Source organism: Pavona decussata, unplaced genomic scaffold, assembly GCF_977016875.1.
Source record: "Pavona decussata unplaced genomic scaffold, jaPavDecu1.1 SCAFFOLD_371, whole genome shotgun sequence".
In the NCBI taxonomy this organism is placed as follows: Eukaryota; Metazoa; Cnidaria; class Anthozoa; order Scleractinia; family Agariciidae; genus Pavona; species Pavona decussata.
Genome location: NW_028145747.1, coordinates 545,001 through 566,284, shown reverse-complemented (window position 1 = coordinate 566,284; position 21,284 = coordinate 545,001). Strand labels below are relative to the sequence as shown.

Genomic DNA, 21,284 nt, shown 5'->3' with positions numbered 1-21,284 from the left:
TTTAGTCTGTGACACAGGGATACTCGAATGTCACAGGTTCGACTCCTGTCGGGAGAACTCGGATTCCTTTTTCCGAGTATGCTTGTGTCACTGACTGAAAAAACAAAACAAAAACAAAAACATCTATCAGTTACATCATATTCCAGGCCTTCAAATTGGTTGCAAACTGACCGACCTGGCAGGGAAGATCTGATTATGGGAGTCGCCCGAAAATTCTGCTTAGTAAAGCTCGCCCTGATCAATACTGCTACTCAAGACCAGGATTATTGTTAATCCATCAGGGACTTTTAACCAGAACATTTAAGCGAGATTCTTAAAATGCTGTCTCCTTTGTTCCCAGATCGTTTTATGTCCTTTTAAAGACATCTTTATGAAAACTATGAAATACGGTTTGATCTTGCAGAAAGGTGTAGGGGAGGGAATCCTGTTCCCGATACCTGATCTTATTTTGTATTTTTGATGAGATAGAGCGGTTTTCAATTGACTGTCGAAAGTAATTTCGCGTTTGCGTTGGTTTTGCATTAACAAAATTCGCGCCACTTTCTCAACCAATGGGAATCCAAACCAAAACCAATCGCGCCTCGCTCGCACGCGTTTTCCCGCGCTTGGCACCAGTGACATGTATTTGCTTTGAATTCTGATTGGCTCGTTGTGTTGTTTACATCTGTTGCAATTGGACAGAGTAATTACTTTGGTTTTGGTTTTACGACACTTAATTGGAAACCGCTCTATTTGCCCCTACAAAAACGAAAGGAATTAGTTTTCCAGTGTCACGAAAGTTTAAGCTGACATTTTGCCGACGAAAACTTTAGATTTTCTTTATAACTGAACCCGAATTCCCAGCGAAATGAATGACCAGCGTTCCTTACACACCATGCCAAACTACAGTATAGATGACTTACAGGCTCCAGTTGTTCAAAGGCCGGATAACTTTATCCTGTGGATAAAGTCACTATCCGACAATTTCGATCTGTGCAAAGATTTCAGTATTTCCTCTTGTACAAGCGAATATGCACACTCTAACCACAGTGAAGTTTGGAAGTGTACGAAAACCTTGGACAACGTTTAACGTGAAGTTTATTTTAGACCCTGAACAGTGCCTTATACAGCGGATAACGTTATCCGGCCTTTGAACAACTGGGGCCAGCTGTACAATATTATGGTGCATTGCAAGTACTCCATACGTTTGTTTGTGAAAATCAAAAACTTTATGATTTCCTTAAATTTGAATCAGATCTCTGCAAACCCTTAGATTTATGCCTAATTCAGTTTAGGAAATCTATTTTATTAAGATTTACTCCCAATATTTAAGGATACCAAATTCTAGCATCGTCGGTTCACACATTATACTTGTGAAAGGTGAAGCGTATGGTCATTGAATAAAGCCACATTCACTTTTTCTTCTTATTGCAGAAATGGAATGATGTAAATAACATTACCAGCCTCCTGAAACTGTTCTTACGGAAATTACCTGAGGGTCTTGTTACTGCAGGTTAGATAGAACCGTTCACTAAAAACTCTTAATTATAAGCAGAAAAAATCTCAGGTTCATTTTGCTAAGTATTGCAAAGCAAGCGGAACAATTAAACTGCTCAAGGACGGTGCCTACTTTTGTTACTGTGCAAGCGTTCTGTGCATCTCGAGATACTTGGGTTCCTATGGGTGGTGCCTACTAATACAGGGATATTTTTGCGCGGTTTAAACTATGCGGAGAAAGCAGAACTTAGCAAGTGCCCTTGGTGTCCAAAAAGAAAATTGGGGGTAACCATGCATTTTTTAGAGATAAATATAAAGCTTCAATTTGAAAAAAAAAAAAGAAAAAAAAAAAAAGAAAAAAAAAAAAACCGCTCCACGTTGCTTTGTATTTATTTTCACTGCTTTTTAGAATAATTGTTGTTTATAATCTCTAAAAGGCCCCACTACCCCCAATTTTCTCTCTGGATTCCAGTAGCCCACACTAAGATCTGCTTTTCCTGCATACTCATAAAGTACTTCTGTATTAGTAGGCACCGTCCTTAATGGATTTCGTTTCATTGCTCAAATCGTAGGCTTTTCCCGACAGATCATATTTAATAGTTAAAATTAAAGTACTTGGGCCAAGGGTATATATATAGTTCATTAAGGATTCTGTTTGAACAAACAGACTGATTTTGGCATGTAAATTCGATCCATAAAAGCGTTGACGTGCGTTGAAGTGCTCAAACTCCAGAAAAGATTTCGAACCCGGAAAACTGTGTTACATAAACAAAATTTATTACCAAAATTCAATTTTGATAGTTTTGAAACCAAAAACATGTTAACTTTTCCAAGATTAAAAAACATACCGAGCTGGCTTGTATTTTATAAGTAAATTTTGTATAAAACAAGTCAAAAGAAATTTTACAATCCAAAAAGACATAGCACATAACGGGCCATTTCGGGGTGGAGTAAGTTGTTCAAAGCCCGATTAAGCTAATCCTGGATTAACTCAAACTTTGACTCGGGTTTAATTGCTAATCAATAAAGATTCTTCCAAAAGTTTTTTTGGCCCTCAATTTTTACTTAGACCTTTTTTTTTCACCTTTAGCTCGAAATTAGCCTTTAAAACCATTGTTAACGAGCGAGCTGAAAGCCCTGATTAAAATCTAATCGTGGATTAGCGTTAATCGGCTTTCGAACAACCCGGCCCTGGGGTCGACTGCAGTGAAAGTGCGCTAATTTTTGTTTTGTAACATGAATTATATTTGTAGATTTGTATGATGGATTTATTGAATCAAATAAGAAAGAAGACGGTGCTGAAAGAATGTGGTCATTAAGATCCGTGGTAAGTGGCTGTTAATTCCTTGCCGTCTTGTTACCTCAGTTAGTAGAACGTCAGTCAGTATGGAACAGGCCCAGTTGCTCGAAGCATGGTTAGCGCTAACCCGGGTTAAATACCATGACAACCTATAGGTTTTAATACCTCTTAACCAATGGTTAGCGCTAACCATGCTTCGAGCAACGGTTAACGGTTAACGGTTTGAATTCCGGTCAGACCGAGGTTCACAGGCTTGGTAACTGACGATTTAACACTGCCCCCGTATATAACAGACTGCAAAGCATTCGTTTTTGTTCTCTTGAAATTCGTGGAGGGAGAAACAAATTGTAGAAAGCGCCACACGTGTGGATTCTCGCACGCGATCAGTGCTTTTCAACCCATTTCTCGTAAAAATACGGTTTTCCTTTTTTTTTGATGAAGCCAACAGAGGAATGTTATCCCCTGTATTTCATTCTGACTACTAGTAAGGCAATTCTATCTGGTGGTTACTTATTGCCTCACTATATCTCTGTATCTATCGATTTGGGGGAGTTAGCGATGCTGGAGGTTATCACTGCTTAAAGATCGTAGGCTTCCGCACCACGCAGTCAAATATGGCCCGAGTTGATAACAGCTTCTTGTTAAAAATTGGATCATTGTATAATGCAATTTCAGTAATTTGACTGGCTTAGCTGCATTGGTATATGAGCCTGGTTGTTCTTCCAAAGCGAAATCAGCAAGATCTAGTAATATTTCTCGATTGTTTTTAATAAAACAATTATTCCACTCGCGCTAGTTGGGATGCTTATAGCCAACGAGGCGCGTTGGTTATCTATCATCTCATATCCAACGCATGCTCGTTTAGTTCCTTAAGAGTTTAAAGCTGATATGTAGTGTCGCTGTATATTTTTCCTGTTTTTTATTTTTGTATTTTCGGTACAACTCGTTAAAATGTTTGCTCTATTGCACACCAAAACATCTTATAAGAGATTTATTATCCAACTTAAGCTTTTCTGATAAGTAGGTAAGATACTGAGGAAGGAAAAGCTGAACGAAGATGAGCGCGCGCGGTGGAAAACCGTTTTTTTTTTTGTTTTGTTTTGATGTAATGTATAAAACACGAGCAGAAGTGTTTTATCGGGATTTAAAACCACGAGGCGCAGCCGAGTGGTTTTAGACAAGATAAAACACATGCTGCGAGGTTTTTGAACGGCTTCAAAAACATTCCTGGAAAAGCGTGTGTCAAGAGAGTTCACAGCAATGATGCTTTTGTGAACGTTGGAACTTAGCATACGAGAAAAACGTTGAACACCGCATACCAGCAAGGAGGAGGTTTTATCGGGTTTTAAAACCACTGCACGTGATGTTTTATCGACCATTGATAGGTCAATGGGCTTATGAATTATTAATGAGTTTTTGAAGTACAGATAACCACCATTTTTGTATTCGTTTCGCGCGTTTATTCGAACAGTAGTAAGTAGAGTTGGATAGATAGGCGATACTACAAGCCACCGTGCAATTTTATTTTTATCATATAGACAAACAAACAAAAAAAAAAACACAACAAGAACAACAAAAAAACACGAAGGACAAACTTTATACGAATTTCTCTCCTTTCTTCTTCACTTGCAAGGAACTCCTTGAATAATTTTACGTCGTATGAAGTTTTCTTCTTCGTTTTTGCATTTCCTGTTCATCAGTGAAGGATTTTACGTCGACTTCACAGAACTCCGCGAATCTATCGCTCGCCATTTTTCAGCGACTGCGTGCACAACAACTGTGAAAAGGCGGGGAATGACGTCATCAATATCCTCACAAAATACGCCACTAGGGTCCCGGTTGTAGTTTCGTATGAATTTTACAACTGGCACATTCCCAGTTAAACACTTTTGTCTATATAATAATAAGTGCTATTACCAATTACGGTAAAATCTGTTTTTACAGGTGCAAGAGTTACCCGACCATAATTTTGAAACGCTGAAGTTTCTTGTGAATCATTTGAAGTTGGTGTCAGACAACTGTGACAAGAACAAGGTAACTCGCGACTTTACTTATTTGACGCTACGTATTCATCATCAAACTTAGGCAACAAAAGAATTTTAATGGTAAAGCAACAAAATACACCCACAATGTCAGAAGTACGTCAACATTCAGAGTAAAAAAAGATGAACCTTTTACCGCGTAATCAGTCGACCTCATCGCCTGATGAAGACTCGCAGTAAACAGTCGAAACGTTGCGATCTACATCTCAAGGGGGACCACATCTTGAGACAAACGATAATACACTTTGTTATTAAGACGAACCTTGTTTTTATGTTGTTAGTTATTTCTATTTATGGCCTTCCCGGAGTCATTCAAAGAAATTAAGACAACTAACTCAGGCGATTTTTGTCAGATACTGTTTGGATACATGCTCCATAAGAATTCACAACAATTAGTTATAGATCGGTGATATAGCTTCAAAGTTTACCTCTACAAACTCAAAAGTTAGAATCGCATATGTTGTTGCCTCACGCTGTGTCTCTGAGAATATAAAAGTTAATGGTTTTAATTTCTGTTCGTGTAAAAACGTACTGCAGCTAAGTTGATAGAACTTTTACAATTGAAGTTTACAAGCTGGCCCGTTGCTTTGACGTGCGAATATATAAAAGAACTCAATAAAGAGTTGAAAAACTAATAATAATCCTCGTATAAGGCGTGTAACTACAACGGCCCAGGTAGTTACAAGTGTAAACGTTTTATCGAGCTTGCCTCAGGTATCTTGCATTGTTCAGACTGTAACTGTATCTTTTCCTGTGTGTAGATGGAAGTGCGTAACCTGGCCATCGTTTTTGGCCCGACCATCATAAGGACTGGGGAGGACTCGATGATGGCCATGGTTAAAGACATGTCAGACCAGTGCCGCATTGTGGAGACGCTTATTTCTGAGGTTTGCATCCAAATGCTATTTTGTTTAACTCAAAAATTGATCATTGTTTAATGCAATTCCAGGGATTTCATTGGCTTGGCGGCCATGGTGTATGGGCCATTACAGCATGCCCGAGTTACTGTGAACCTCACTATGAAAGCGAGGCTAAGTGCAAAACGTTTCATATGAAAATTAGTTTTGTTTGCATATGAATGAAAACTAATTTTCATAACAGAAACTTTGCATTTAGCCTCGCTGTCATAATGAGGTTCAAAGCAACTCGGAAATGGTCTGTTGTCTTCTGGTTGCTCTTTCAAAGCAAAATCAGGAAAGATCTGGCAATATTTCTTGATTGTTTTTAATAGAACAATTAGTCCACTCACGCTTCTTGGATATGAGATGATTATTAGCCAACTTGGCCATATATCATCTCATATCCAACGCGCGCTCGTGGAATAATTGTTAATTAAATATGTGAAACACGTGGAAGAGCAGCTTGTTCACAGTCGGGTCTTCGGCACGCGGCTGAACGTGACGTCACCCGTTGGGTTGATCGAGAAGACGCGCGCTTTTGTGCTCGGTCTCAAACCCCAGACAGGCAGTTTGGCTTGCTCGATAAGCGCGATTAGTCTTGGGAACGACGCTGGAGAAAGAGTGTTTCATTCGATTTCCAAACAACAAGAAGGGGTTTTAAACCGAGTTTTTGAGGTGATGGAAAGTCGGATGAAGCACTCTTCCGAGTGTTCGATGTAGCTTCTGAAAAACATTAATAATTCTTAGAAAAAATTCAAATCAAAAGTTCAGCAAAGATCATATTTCCAAACCTCATTCGCGGTTGTGATTTTCTATGGTTTTTCGTCATGAATTATTAATGAGTTTGAGAGGCATTTTTCAATGTTCATCTTTGTTGTTATTGGCCTAATATATGGGAAGCTCACCTTTGGGCATTTGTTTTTATGCAATAAAGCTGAAGTCATTTTCATCAGTGTACATTCTATTACAGTGCTTGGCTCAGAACGTCGCCCAAAACAGGAAAGCTAGCTTTGAAAAGCAATTTTATGATTAAACTTTTCCAAGATGGAAAGAGCTTAACTGTACAGGAATCCTCTGGCGAAAGTAACAAGTGTAAACAATTTGCGAAAGTAAGGTAGATCGATGAAATCGTAATCGCTGAACACTACAGGCAGGCCGGTTGATCTTTACAAGTAACAGAAAGTTTATGGAGCGGTTTTTCAATTGTCGAAATTAATTAGCGTTTGCTTTGGTTTGACTTTTCTACGCTCTCTGATTGGTTAATAAAACTCGCGCCACTTTTTCAACCAATCAGAAGCAAAACCAAAACCAGACGCGTTTTCGCACGTGTTTTCCCGCGCTTGTTACATGTATTTGCTTTGAATTCTGATTGGTTCATTGCGCTGTTGCGTCTTTGTGATTGGTCAGAGTAATTATGGTTTGGTTTTACGACGTTCAGTTGAAAACTACTCTACTACATTTGATTAATGATTTTTCTTTTTAGTGTGAGTGGTTTTTTGAGGAAGTGGAAGGCGACGAATGTCCAGTTAAGGTACGTGTGGCTGATACGAAACTGACTCCCTGCAAATCGCCTAAATCATAACTAGAATTCTAAAATGCTAAAATTGATTTTTCTTTTAATTGTAAAACAGGAAGTACGTAATGAACCTGCAACTGAATAGCTTTGATTTTAGCGTTCACCCTTGAAGCTTTAATTCACTGACCCAAACTTAAAGAAGCCTGCGTAACAGTCGGTACCTTGCCAAGCAAGCGCGAGAAGAGAACGGCAGCTTCCGGGGAGAAGGAACAAGCAAGAGGAGGAGGGAGGGAGGGGAGAGGACAGAAGGAAGCTTTCGTTCCTTTTTCTCCCTTCCCCCCTCCCAATCGTTTTTGCTCCTTTTCGACTTCGCGAGCCTTCAGCGCTTTCGGAAGGGAAACGACTGCAACGTAGGCTTAACTCAAAGCTTCTTTGTAGAGCATAGTGACCAGAATCACAGAAACGTACTGATCTGTCAGCTTTTAATTGTCCGCACACATTTCGGTCTCTTAAAGTGCTACTGCAATGAAAATCGAAATTTTTTTTAAAAAAGCCCACTTTGAAAAAGAGTGATGGCCTGGGTCGAGAGTAGCTGCCCAAGCGATTGTGGGAAGGTTTGGGGGGACGTTGGCTATTATTATCGTCCCCCCAAACAATCCCACAATCACTTGGGCAGTTACTCTCGACCCAGGCCATCACTCATTTTCAAAGTGGGCTGTTCAGTATACCCTTAAAAAGGCTGCCCGAAAGTACGTGGAATGCGTCCGCCATAACTCAAACAGCAGCTACTTGAGCCTACAAAGTATGTGCAGCGGCTTCCCTCTCGTGACGTCATCTTATCGTCTTGAGCGAGAAAAATGAGTCAAAATGCTCACGTTCTTCCGAATATGGCTCAGATTTCAGTTCTAACGCGAGTGGTAGTTTTAGAAGACATTGGGGATGATTCGGATAACATGACGTCACATTTACTCGGCCCAACTCTCCTTGTGGTTTGCGGACATTTTTGCATCGAGCGGCGGCAAACCGAATATGGAAATTACGTTTGAAGTAATTGAGCTTACCGTTGGAAATACAACTTATAATTTGGCATGGGTAGTACTTTCCCCCTATACTTTTGAATGCCAAAGATAAAAGGAAAGGTATACATTTGATCACAGTAGCACTTGAAGAAGTAAGATCCACCTTGTATTCAAGGTCTGAAACTGGCAGTGAGAAGCGCATAAATAACATTCTATTTGAGAATGATGTATTACTCAGTTAGTGACACAGGCATACTCGGAATAAAGAATTCCGATTTTTCATATGACAGGCGTCGAACCTAAGACCCTCCGATTACTAGTTCAGATGCTCTACCACTGAGCTACAGGAGACTCGTGGGAGCTAAGGCAATTAAACTAGGTTCATGGGACAAACATCCTGCATACTGCTAGGACTTGAATTTCGATTTGTTACGTATGCATATATGTGATGGTATGTTTTTAAACGAACTTCCTTACTTGGGTAATCATATATATTGTATTGTGCTGTCTTTTAGGCAGTGCCATCTAGCCACGAGCCCTCGCAAGAACATATACTCTCCCAAAACGTGCTCAGTTCACTTGGACAGGTTGCTATCAATTTTGGTAAGCCACAGTGGTGTTTGTTTATGTAGAAAAGGCTTTTGTTAATTTTATTCTTGCAATATTCCATTTTACAGTTGTGTGCTTTACCAAATTGTTTGGTGGCATATACCTTACTATAGGAAATTAAAGCTTGTGTCAATTTAACGCGACTTAAATTATTGCGAATTGAAGGAAAAGTTACTTCCCAATAAAGGAAATTAACGCGAAAGAGGTGCTAAAATTTCAAAATGAGGGAAATTAACGCGACTTACACAAAGAAAAAGAATTTGTTGAGACAACAGAAAAAAATTTTTTTGAACACTAAGTGTAAAGATCCGAAATGCAAACAGTGTTCGTGGAATTGTCCCTAAACATAAGGGTTAAGCGAAGGAATCTTGCCACTTTGAGCGTTCTTTACATGCAGTGTCCATAATACCAGCAGATTCCACCTTGATAAAACAATGCTTTTTCCTTTCTGGAGTGTATCGAGAATTTGGGGGGGAAAGTTGTACAAATTAAGGTCCCAGAAATTAACGCGCCACTTAATTAATGACGCGGAAATAAACGTTAACAAAAATAAACGCGACTCGTTAGTTTCATGAAGCGTTAATTTCCTATAATAAGGTAGGTGAAATCCAAGACATTAATTTTTTTTAATTTCTTTTTAGGAGATGATGGGACGTACAAACCCAAGGTAAGATGTCGCTATTTGATGCACCGTTCAATTCCAGCAGTGCCCATCCCAACCCCCCTCGGGCATTAGTTGGGCATTTTTCCACGTTGCCTCTCCCGGGGGTCGGGCGTTTGCCTAGCCCGGGGCGCGCTGTCGCTTCCTTTCAATTTTCATTGATTTTGTTCCGTAAAATTCCTGTTCTATTCGAGGCCTTTACCGGAATTTCCGGTAGCGGGTATGCTCGATAAATGCTCGATTATGAATCTTAAAAACTGAATTTGAAATTAGTTTTTGTTTTACCCGACTTGTTCATGTTCTGTCACAACTGACATTGTTATATAGGTGGTTTTTCCCGGCAAAGCGCACGCATTCATTTTCTAATTCATACTCACATGACATCTAACATTGGCACGGTTTGCCGTCAAAAACCCATGAGCGTGTAACATTGAACTTTTTACCCGCGAATGTTGACCGCTTGTTTTCCACGTTTGATCTATTTAATGTCTGTTGAGTTGAATGGTTCCTCGGGAAACCAGTTGATTTTTTTCTCGCGAATCTCAATGTTTAAGTCTATGTTTACACTATACTGGGTAGCTCTAGTCTTGTGCCGGCACCAAAAACATATCAGATAGGACTTTCGTTCACACACAAAACGCCGATTTCGGATCGATTTTTGTGCCGGAGCGATGCTGCGCTGCTTCGGTCTTGAAAGTAAATCGTCAGATGTCGGATAGGTTTCCGTGACACTTTCTTGAGTAGTGTGAACAGAGAATCAAACCGAAACGGAAGTCAACAACGAGGAGCGAGGATTGGATTCTAGTGGAAAGATGGCGGCGGTTTTGGGCCACTTCTGCTCACATCAGGCCGGAGTTACTGTTCACAACGGTATAAAAAGCTATCCAGTATAGTGTAGACATAGCCAAGTATTCACGAGAAACAAAATTATCCGTTTCCCTCTAGACAAGTCATTAAGTGTTAAGTGTTCATATTCCTTTCCGTTTCTATCCACAGTCAAGCGGAATTTCACTTCATATTCCCAAGTTCCTCAGCAGCAAGAGTTCCAAGTCAGACTCGGGCCAGGGCAGCTCATCCGATGGACCGCTGTCCGATTCCCAGGGATCTGAAGGCTCACCGCCGCCTGAGCGAGCACCAGTTGTGAGAACTCTATCGGGTGAGGGGTCAAGGTCCAATTCACCTACCTTGGAGAGAACGACCAGGTTTGGCAAGAAAAGTACGGACAGTTCTTCTTCATCCATACAGCTCGTTATTGATTCCTCTGAGACCGAGTTCAGATCGAAGGGTGCAGGTTCTCTAAAGGCGTATTCCTACTCACACCCTCCCCCTCCGTCCTATCGACGTGTTAATCCTCAGAAGAGATCAACCAGTCCCGGGACCCCTGAGCAGCCTTTTGCGCCTTTGGAGGTGAGTTTTACCATGGGTCAACAAGATTCCGAGGCGAGAAAATCGCTTGATGAATCCAGGGGCGACTCGGACAACGCACCAAAGCCAAGCTTTTCTTCTTTTAGCGAGGAGACGCGCCGAAGGCTGTTGAGGCTCAATCTACAAAAGAAAGCGGAAGAGAAGAGACGACAGAGTGAAGGAGACAGGGAATTGTCGCCATCCATTGAAAGAAGCGATGAAATGATACGCGATGCACCTCGCGAGTTTCAGCGTAAGCTGTCAGACCAGGAAAACTTCGAGAACGCTGAGCAGCTTAGCAGCAGTAGTACAAGCCGGAGTAGCAGCGCTCACAGCAGTAAGAATCCATCGTTGGATTCGTTGCACGTTGTGCCGCAACCAGATAAAATGGCCAGTGTACCGGCGGTCATGCTTCATGGCGAAGCACCGCGGGTGAGCAGCAGCGCTAAACCAATGTCGCTATCAAATGATACTCACCAGGAGTCTAGGCCAAGATCTGGTGAGACAGTGGTGGCTGTTGTGAAGGGAAGAGGCGTGGTCTCTGGCACAGTGCGACAGTTTGAACCGTCACGGCGGCCTTCCAGCTTGGACATCCCAACAAAGAGAGAAAGCGCGGAAGAACTTCGCTTGGGCCGGAGGTCTGTGGGCTCGGAAGAAAGCAGCGACACGTCGAGCGACGAGGGAGACGAATGCGCCATTAGTATGTCGAAAACATTCGATGAGAAGCTTAGGATATTGTTGAATCTTGGTAGCTCGTTTGAAAGTAAAGGAAGCAGGGTGGATGCGAGTCAGAGCGATGATGAGAAATCCTCTGTCAGGAGTGAACCTCAAAGGAGACCAGTGCTGAATAGGCAAGAAATGGCGCAGCGACGATCGTCTGATGAACCTGCTGGGAGAATCTACAAAATTGTTGGAATGCATCCCTCAACGGACTCTAATGCCACACGTTCCTCAGTTCCTAGCACCGCAGATGTTGTTTCTGAAGCCGATTCCCGGCACGGTAAGCCTGAAACGGAATTGAAGTCGGGCAGCTCAGTGGAAATTAACGCTGGGAAATATTTCGAAAGTCCTTACGCAGAAGACCTTGCCAATTCGTCTAACCCGTCGTCGCCAGTGCAGAGAGTTTCTGTGGAGGAGGGTATAGTCAAGTCACCTGAGAGTAAAAATGTTGGAGCACTAAGGCAAAAGTTCGAGAGCAGTCCTGTCCGCGGCAGAGGCACAAGGAGTAGCACGTCATCACAGGGTAGCACGTCATCACAGGGTTACCAAGGTAGGATGTCACCACATTCAACCCAAGGAAAAGTGTCACCGCAGGTTACCCAAGGGAGGGTAACACCACATGGAAGCCAATACAGCATGTCACATGGTACCCAAGGGAGAGGCAGAGACCCTGTTTCATCAGATACAAGGAAGAAAATCGGATCCGTGCGAACAACCACTCCAGTGTCACTGAAGGAGTTTAATTTTAAGCCACGCAGTGGTCAGAGTGGACCAAGGGTAGAGGAACAAAGGAGTATGCAAAGATCACCTGAAGGTAGAACGACAACTTCAAGAAGCATCCGCCTTGAGTCTAGCCCTGCTAAACACTCTTCTGCCGCCACACCATCACGGTACGGTACAGAAAGGAATGATGCTGGTGACGACAGGGATGCGCGTTCTCGGTCGAATGTGAGTGTTGCCGCCACTGGTCGGTCCAAGGGGCAGCCATTTGTGGGAAGGACACACGTGGCTCCCAGGGTGATGACCCGGGAATATGGCACCAAGTCTAAACTGTTGTCTCATAAAGACTCCGCTAAAGAACTGTTGCCATCCAAGACTAGGATACCACCCAGGGATGCCAGAGGATCACAGACACATCGTAAGCTCGAGAAGGATGCTCAACACATAGCGGAGCTGCTGGAAGAGATGCACACGGAGCGCCACTTGCACTTGTCTCGTCAGCAGTCTGATATATCAGGACAAGCGCAGAGAGCTGCTGCGCAGAGGGCTGCTATGCGTAGGCGCCGGCGGTCCTTGGGAGATGAGAATGATCCTAATGCTCCCTCGACGCAAAGGCCTCCAGAAGAAAGCCATGATGTTTCAATTGAAGTATCCCAGGGTGCATATAGGGCACGGTCAAATGGCACAGAACCAAGAACACATGGTTCGCCACTTGGGAACCCTGTGCGGAGCGGATATCATGCGGTCACGAGGTAGCATCAAAACGAGGCTAGAGACGGAAAGTTTGCATACAAACGAGGCTGGTGGGCCACAAACGTCTGGAATCGTGGTACCTGTGTTTAAACAGTTTGTAAACAAAAACAAATACCGGTAAATATTGGCTTCAGGGAAGCGATGGAAGAGGCGCAGAAATGTCTTCCCAGTCTTCCCTACCTACTTTTACTCTTTTCTTTCTGAATTAGCCTGGTGACATGTCAGCGCCGTTTCTCCCCCCAATATAGTACTCAGGAGTATTTTGTTTCTCCGCCAATTCATATAAACTTATGTAGCTAATGGAACATTATCAAGTAATCTGTATACTCTTTACCTTCCCTGCCGGCGTTGTATTTTATATTCCAGTATTTTGAAATCGAGTTCTGCGGCAGACATAGTTCTGAGATTGCTACAATTCCTTTTTTCTACTACAAAATATTTCTAGAGAAGACAAACGTGACATTTTTTATATATATGCTATTTCTACATCTCTTGTATTTTAAAGTAAGTTATCGTTAATATATTTCTTGGTTTTAAAGAAAGCAAATGCTTTATTTGTAAACAGAAGTTCAGGTCGAGAATCTTTTACCGTGGAGAGCGGGATGGCTCTTAAACATAAGTGTCACGTAATCTGTTTATTCCTCTGGATTGCGTGACTCAGCGCCGTGCGATAATAGCCTTGTCTCAACTAGTTTCTAAATTGTCATATGCTGTTACAAAAAGTTATTTTTCGTGTCGTTGCATACTCAATAAATTCTCTCCCGGATGCTTGTAATATAATGCGAGAATGCCAAAAATATAAAAATGTAACCCAATAGGTTACTATTTTTACATTATTTTTATATTATGTATTTGCAAAAAGTATTTTCTGAAAATGCATCTTTAGTCAAGCAAGCGTAATGGCTGTGCAAGATTTGTATACTTCTGTTCTTTGGGGTGTATTGTTCAATATATGGAGTCCCAGTTCAGCATTAGTGTGAATAGAGTTGTTCGCGGACATTAGTGTTTTGTCATAATTGTCGTAATTATTTTGATCATGACAAGGGTGATCTTTCTGTCTCATTCGGTGATTTATCCTTCACGTTTCAGTCGCTTCAAGTGCAATTCAGGTCGCAGAAGTAGTCTCAAAAAGTGTCGTGATTTGTTAGTAAACTTAGTGCCAATTTCTCAACCAATCGGAAGAAAAACCAAAACCAAACATGGCTTGTTCGCACGCCTTTTCTCGCGCTTGACGTCGGCCGCTTCGAACCTCGTCCTGAAAGCGAGACCTCACATGTCTCTGCTTCGAGTTCTGATTGGCTCATTGCACTGTTCACGTCTTTTCTGATTGGTTACGTGGTTACACTTTGGGTCTGGTTTTACGACACTCAAATGAAAACCACCCTAACCACACAAAAAGCAAATAATACACTATACAGAGGCGAATGGCTGAAATGTGTAACACAGTGTAGATTCGATTCTTGTCTCCGACTTGAGTTGACTTCGATGCGACTGGAAATCGACGTGTGAAGTGGGCCTTAGCGGATACAAGCTCATTTTTCAGTTGCGAGTTGTCGAAAACGCTTGTGTTTGGAAATCGGCTTGCTTTTTCTGCTCAACCCAGGTAACGAAAAATTCTGAACGTAAGCCTCTCCCCCAAAAATTTGCCTCCCAAATCTGAATCTAGTTTGCAAATGTCGTTTACACAAAGTTAGGGTAAGCGGTTCTTTTGAAGCTTAGGAATTTATGGAACAGACGGTAGTCATGTTCTTTTGGGTCCTGTTCAGTTTTCTGAAAGAACAGAATAGTAATCCGTTTATTCTGCCCCTGCGAGTAGAATGAACGGAATAGAGTTTACTTAGAATAAGAGGAACTGTGTTCTTTTGAGAAGGTTTTTCAGCTTAGTGGAAATACGCGGAATTCCGTTATTTCTGAACCGAAATAAGAATAACCAGAATTGTCCCAAAAGAATTCAACCTTAGTGTTTCAAGTTGTCAAAAGCAGTTTTTATTGTCAGGGAAAACGCATTTTTAAGACGGAAAATTGATACCCCCACCAGAGAACTCAATTTTCCCGGAAAAAAGACCTTATCAGCATCAAATTTCTCCTTGTGATCAGCCCCTGAGGTCATGAGAATTAAGGACATGATCACCTAAGGTAAATTTCCTTGATATTTTAATAACTTCTCCCAAGTTCTTTTATAAGCAAAGAATGGATACAAGATAGGAGAATTTGTTGTTTGATATTAGGGGTTGAAGGGTTAAAATGTTCTTTGAGCGAATGTGGGGCCGGGGCTTATATTCCGAATGTTATGTTTTTTTTGTTTTTTTTTTTCCACTCCTGATCGGAGTGAAAGCGTCAGAGTATTTGTTAATCAAAGGAACTTATTCGATTGCTGGGCTTAAAATCAATAGGATAATGATATTGATACTGTTCCACAGTGTATGAAGATGAATTAAAATTGAACGTATTTTCAGCTGGCTGTCAAGTATTTTAGCCTAAGTTTCTCCTTAGTTACTCTCGTCGAACAGTCACAGGATTTAATAATAATAATAATATCATCATTATCAGTCATTTTTGCGTTCGACTAAGGGCCGGGTCGCACTAAGCGAATTTTTGTATCTTCTAATTTTTGACGGTCAAATTTTTTGGGCAGACATTTTTGAACTTCCAATTTTTAGTCTTGGTCGCACTACGGAAATTTGCAGTTTCAAAATGCCTTTGATTGACAGCAACATCAGTCATAACCCGCTGGGGAAAATGACCCTTCTTCTCCTGTTACATCAGGAAAAACAACCCAGGACTGCATCAATTTCGTCGTAAAACATGCTTTTCTTCTTCGACCCTCCAGTCTGCTTCCTGTTCCATTCCTTTGCTTTTTTGTAACTTTCTATTAAATATTTGATATTTTCATGCACTTGATTACATGCGAGCGTTTAAATCGTCGCCGATTTTAATCCACGCCGTTCGTGGCTCTCTGCTCTCTAGCCACTCGTGGTTTTCGGCCCACAACTGAACAAGCAGTCGTTGCTCAGCTTGGGCCCAGGTGTCGTACTTTCCTATTTTGCCTTTTGTTGCTCCGCTCTACTGGGTCAGGAGTGCTGCTAGCACTCGCTTCGCTACAGTGAATGACAGCTTAATTGCTATACAAACAAAATTGGCCTCTTTGCCAAAATTTGGTCGCCTCCGAGGCAGCACTTCGGCGTCTTTGAAGATTGGCGAAATTTTGGCAATCCGCGAAAAATTGGCAAGTTTTGGAAACGTGAGGTCGCACTTATTTTGCAGTACGTGTTGACAGCGTATCACTTAAATAAACAAAATTGGCTCTAGTGCGACCCGGCCCTAAGAAAGAACGCACTCCTAATACAAATTGGAGCCGAGATTGTATAGGACAACAACTGAATGGATCTTGGGACACGTATCTGGCATCCCCCGCAGATTTTGCAGGGGTAGATGACATCATCACCAACTTAGCAAAGGAGAGAGAGCTTGGGATCGAGATCATCAAATGCACTACCCAGGTAATCTGATTATTACCAGTTATAATTACAACCTTCCCAGAATCCTTTGCACTGCACGAAAAATTGGATTTGCTCTTTATTTGATTTGTATCAAAGATGAGGTCAAATATAATAACATTTTTGACAACACATTTGATGCGCATCAAAAATACGTCAAATATGTGACGCCTTTGCATATACCTTTGACTCGAATCAAAAGTGAATTCAAATGTATTAACAACTTTGACCCTACCTTTGACGCGCGTCAAATTGAAATCAAACAACTTTGACTCCGCCTATGACGCGCATCAAAGGTGGATCAAATATGTGATATCTTTGGAAATATCTTTGATTTGAATCAAATTTGTCTCCACCTTTGACGCGCCAAATGCGGCCTTCGTCACCTGTGATTCGAATGAAAGGTAATCAAAGGTGGCCTTTGAGAGTCTTTGACCACACATTTGATGTGCGCAAAGGCGTTTTTTCATGCAGTGTTGGAAAAAATTTGAATGGAAAATAACTGTCAATTTGAAGTCCAAGAGTATTCGATTCCATGTGACAATAACTCATGTCATCAAGTATCTGTCATATCAAACTTCAAAAAAGCGTTTTACTTCGCTGTGTGAATAGGATGTTATCAACTTAAAAGCAAAGAACACGGTTGGAAAGCTGTTGGTATACGGTTACTCAAAAGTGAACGGTTTACATCTTTGAAAAATTAAGGGGGTTAATCGTGACGGTAAAAGTCAGGAGTGTGGGTATTAGCGACTTTGGATGGCTATATCTTCGCCATTTAGAGGCACAAGGTAACCAAATTCCATATGGAAATAGAAGTCCGTGTAAAAAACGTTATATAGAATCCTTGTCATTCTGACGTCATCGGTCACGTCACCACGGCTCGCTGAAAAATGCAATGCGTTTTAAAATTACGTAGCACATTTAGTGCAACAATTCCTCGATTTTTTTTTTAACTGAGTGCTTTACTTTGTTTTTTTTTTTTTGTTTTTTTTTTTAGGGGGTCAGGAAAGCACAAACAAGTACATGGAGATACAAAAATTGCAAACACGTGCTTTTTATAGTGGAATTGAACGTGAAAGTTTCCAGACAGGTTAATTGACTCAGGACAGATATGAACGAGCCAACTGGGTCATTCTACTTTGTTGTTCACCTCACAGACCTTATCGCTCTGTCTGCCTCGTTCGAACTGGAAAAGATTATATAAAAGTGGTAATTAACGATTACGTAATGAGGAGTAGTATTGTATCTCCAGAACAATATTGTTGGTCTTTTTAGCTCGACACTTAGAGTCCATTTCTTTTCCAGACAATGTTTATAGCGACTGGAATGATTCAGAATGCATTGTGGAACAGGAAAATGGGTTTGTGCAGATGTTCCAAGACTTTCGGCCACAACTGTTTAAAGATCAAACAGGCTTCGCGGTAGAGTGTTCTCACATGACGTCACGGCGGCCATGTTGGTGTCCCAAAACAAAGATACGGCGGCCATGTTGGTGTCCCAAACCAAACCTTTGGGAATTGAACTCTATTTTTATGCAAATACTTTCTTTTGTTTCAGTAAACCAATATGGCTGTAGTCACGTAAATGAAAACACTCCATTAGGTAGTTTGTGGAGTTAGTAAAACATTTTACCAGCTTTACTATGAAGTGTTATGCTATCTTCGCCCTCGACGATAATTTAAAAAATGTTTATTTCATGATAAAATTTCGTCAACATCATGAAAATGTTACTTTCTATCAACAAATTTCAGCAGAGGTAATCATAGATCTTCTTCGCTTTTAAATAATTCTAACTGGAATTACCAATGTGTACGTGAACCGACATAAGAAATTTTCAGGCTCTACTTGGACCCAGACTCCTGCACTCTCTTCAGTTTTTCTTATCCGACGGGCCGACCCACCTTTACCTCTGTGAACTGAGGACGATGGGAAAAAAGGTGTGAGTTATAGTTCAGATTATAGTTTTCTGGCAAAAGGTTGATTTGGAAATCTCTGTAGGTAAGCTCTAATTTCTAGTTTATCGTAAATTAAAATTAGTTGCAAAACGTCTTTGATCGAACTCATCCAACGCAACGGGAACAAGAACAGGCAGTTGCTCATCACGGACAAATCGCCCGTATCCTTTTAAGAGATAAACGCCCGCAAATCTGTAAGACAATCTACCGAGGTATGGTTCTTTGTTCGACAGTTTCTCGACTATACTGTGGAGCTTGCCAATCTCATGTTGGAGAGCTGGTGTGTTGAGTACGAGTGAACTCATTTGTAATTGTATCTTTATGTGATGCAAGAGTAGTGTAGGTGCCAGGTAGAATCTTGGACACCGTCCGTTGTTTTCAGTCTTCAGGAACTGGATGACGTTCAAGATTGGTTTGTCATTGTGCAAACATTTATGGAATTTTGTCACTGAAATTCCAATTCCCTCTGTTGTGTCAGCTGACCGTCGAAGAGAATCTGCTTTTCGAATGTAGTCCTTTGCCATCAAATAGTCTCCATTTGTGTAAGCCTCGAAGGCCTCGTGCACCAGGCGGCTCATTTTATCCTTGATTGAGGAATTACATTCGAAAGAAACTCTTGAACGAATAAGTTTAGGGCACAATTTTAAACGACGGATATTAGAATTCACCATATGAATAATTCTGCTAATATGACGATCCTTATCGTAATTTGCAAATATTCTTTTCATCTCATCCACAGACTCTTCTCCCAGTTGACTGCTGACTGTGTAGTTTTCAGTGATCGAAAATGTAATGACACTTAGAAGCCTTGTAAGGTAGCCAGATATGTAAGCATCTAGCCCAGTTTCGTGAACTTCTTGCAACTTAATTGCGGCTAAATGTAGGAACATTTCGCCATGGAGGATGCTCAAATCTTGACGCAATAACATTTCAACAGTTTCTTCCAACCGTTTTGGCAAATTTTGGAAAACGCTCATGCATTCAAGTAGATTTTGGTCTGTGACTTTGTGAGCCGGAAAAATGTTACAATTCTCAACAAAAAAGTGCGGGATATTAGCAGTAGACAAGGCTTGGAAAATTTCGCTCATCATGCCTTTGATAAAGTCGGTTGTTTTCATGGTCTTCCAGTCGTCAATCGGTATTTGATCAATCTTCCACAGCATCAACGTTTTGATATGATAGGAACTCAAAAGACTGCTTATGGAGAACAAGGCCTTGAACAAATATTTTACGATGCCAAACATTTTTCTCATTGGAGGAATCATTTGCTCGAAGCACGCTATTTCGACCATGGAAAATGAAAGTCGGAACTGCAAGTGTTGATCATCATCCATTGGATTCCCAGTTGGAACAACGAAAAGCGGGACACTTTGAACAACTTTTGACTTCCACTGTCCATCAAAACACAAGCCGCTTTGCTCTTGTCTCTTAACCCAAAGCAATGCTACTTGTGGCCAGCTGAAAAGCTTTAGACAAGGAACTCCATCATATTCATTCAATGCACCTTGTCCAGAAATTGACGGGCTAATGGTCGATGAAAGGGCTTCGTTCCTTTGGTAATCTAATCCACAATTTTTTACAACATTCTCTTTAAACTTGGCAGGAATGAGAAGGAAGGCGTCCTCTTCTTCGTCAAAACTGAGAGCCTCTGCGAATATTTTCGCATAGACATCATGGGACTCTAAAAATGGCTTGTAAGGCTTACTTACATAAATTCTACCATAGGTGTTACACATGTTGGATTTTGTACTTCCAGTGCGTTCACAAGCGCCTGACTTAAAGTAGATGGAATCTTGGTGCCCATCACAACGCACCTCTATTCCAGTGACCTCGAACATGTAATCAACGTCTGTTTGCCCACCTGTAGGTAATATTCTCGTCTGTTTTTCAACTCTACTTCCAGCTCGATGCTGCTTAATCAAAGGTGATATCCTGCTTCCTTTCCAGACTTCATGATGCATAATTCTAATATTGTCTACTTCCCTTTGCCAAGAATCAAGCTCTTCTAGGTATGACTCCAGCAGCGTATTTATATCATCGAAATCGTCTGCACTGAAATCATCAAAGTTCAGAGCTGGCCGAATGCGCGACATTTTTCTTCAATCGGGGTCCTACTTGTTTGTGCTTTCCTGAAAAATAATCAAAGTAAAGCATTAGGACAGAAAAAAAATTGAGGAAATGTTGTAATAAATGCAGAGTTGTATATAAAGAAACTGATTGGCTGGCGAATAACACAACTCAGAATGGTCCCGCAAGGCAATCCCTTGTGTCACCACTTATCTTCACACCGCTTCCTAAAACAAAAATGGAGTAAAACTGGGCTACGCATAGTTGACCCCAACAGCTTTTCAGCATTTTCTTTTCGACAGTCCTGGGCTTTCAGCTTAAAAAAGATGGAATATCTTTCCCACCACTGAGAAGTGATGGAGACTATTTTCTAACCTCGTGCGCCTGCTCAGCAGTGACGCTGTTCACCTAGATCCCGTTTAATTGATGAATTGAACAGCAACACTGTTTGAGATTGCGGGCTTGTCAGGAATGCGACCTTCATTCAAATGTTACAGCATACGGCTATGGAATGAATCGCTGACAAGAATTGCTGCCATTCATCAAACATAGACAAAAAATATATAAATAAATATACAGGGTCAAAAAATGTCACGTATCCTTTGGTAGCCGGCTATGTCCTATTCATTAACACTCCAAAAATAGC

At 41.2% G+C, this 21,284-nt stretch overlaps 2 protein-coding genes across 4 annotated transcripts in view; one reads left to right on the top strand and one right to left on the bottom strand.

Moving 5' to 3' along the window:
• LOC146452349 (rho GTPase-activating protein 21-B-like) overlaps window positions 1-15,574 on the top strand; it is a 41,679-nt gene extending 26,105 nt beyond the window's left edge. Inside the window, exons 19-26 of the mRNA XM_085097956.1 lie at window positions 1,414-1,492; window positions 2,730-2,803; window positions 4,721-4,810; window positions 5,580-5,705; window positions 7,201-7,248; window positions 8,768-8,855; window positions 9,503-9,528; window positions 10,519-15,574. Of these exons, the coding sequence (XP_084954082.1) occupies window positions 1,414-1,492; window positions 2,730-2,803; window positions 4,721-4,810; window positions 5,580-5,705; window positions 7,201-7,248; window positions 8,768-8,855; window positions 9,503-9,528; window positions 10,519-13,122 (3,135 nt within the window). The 3' untranslated portion in view covers window positions 13,123-15,574. The remainder of the gene's footprint in view (window positions 1-1,413; window positions 1,493-2,729; window positions 2,804-4,720; window positions 4,811-5,579; window positions 5,706-7,200; window positions 7,249-8,767; window positions 8,856-9,502; window positions 9,529-10,518) is intronic.
• A 2,089-nt stretch (window positions 15,575-17,663) lies between these two features.
• LOC146452348 (cyclic GMP-AMP synthase-like receptor 2) overlaps window positions 17,664-21,284 on the bottom strand; it is a 4,975-nt gene continuing 1,354 nt past the window's right edge. For all 3 annotated transcript variants that reach the window (XM_085097933.1, XM_085097932.1, XM_085097934.1), the window contains exon 2: window positions 17,664-20,700. In XM_085097933.1, coding sequence (XP_084954059.1) covers window positions 18,634-20,664 — 2,031 coding nt within the window. In that variant the 5' untranslated portion in view covers window positions 20,665-20,700 and the 3' untranslated portion in view covers window positions 17,664-18,633. The remainder of the gene's footprint in view (window positions 20,701-21,284) is intronic.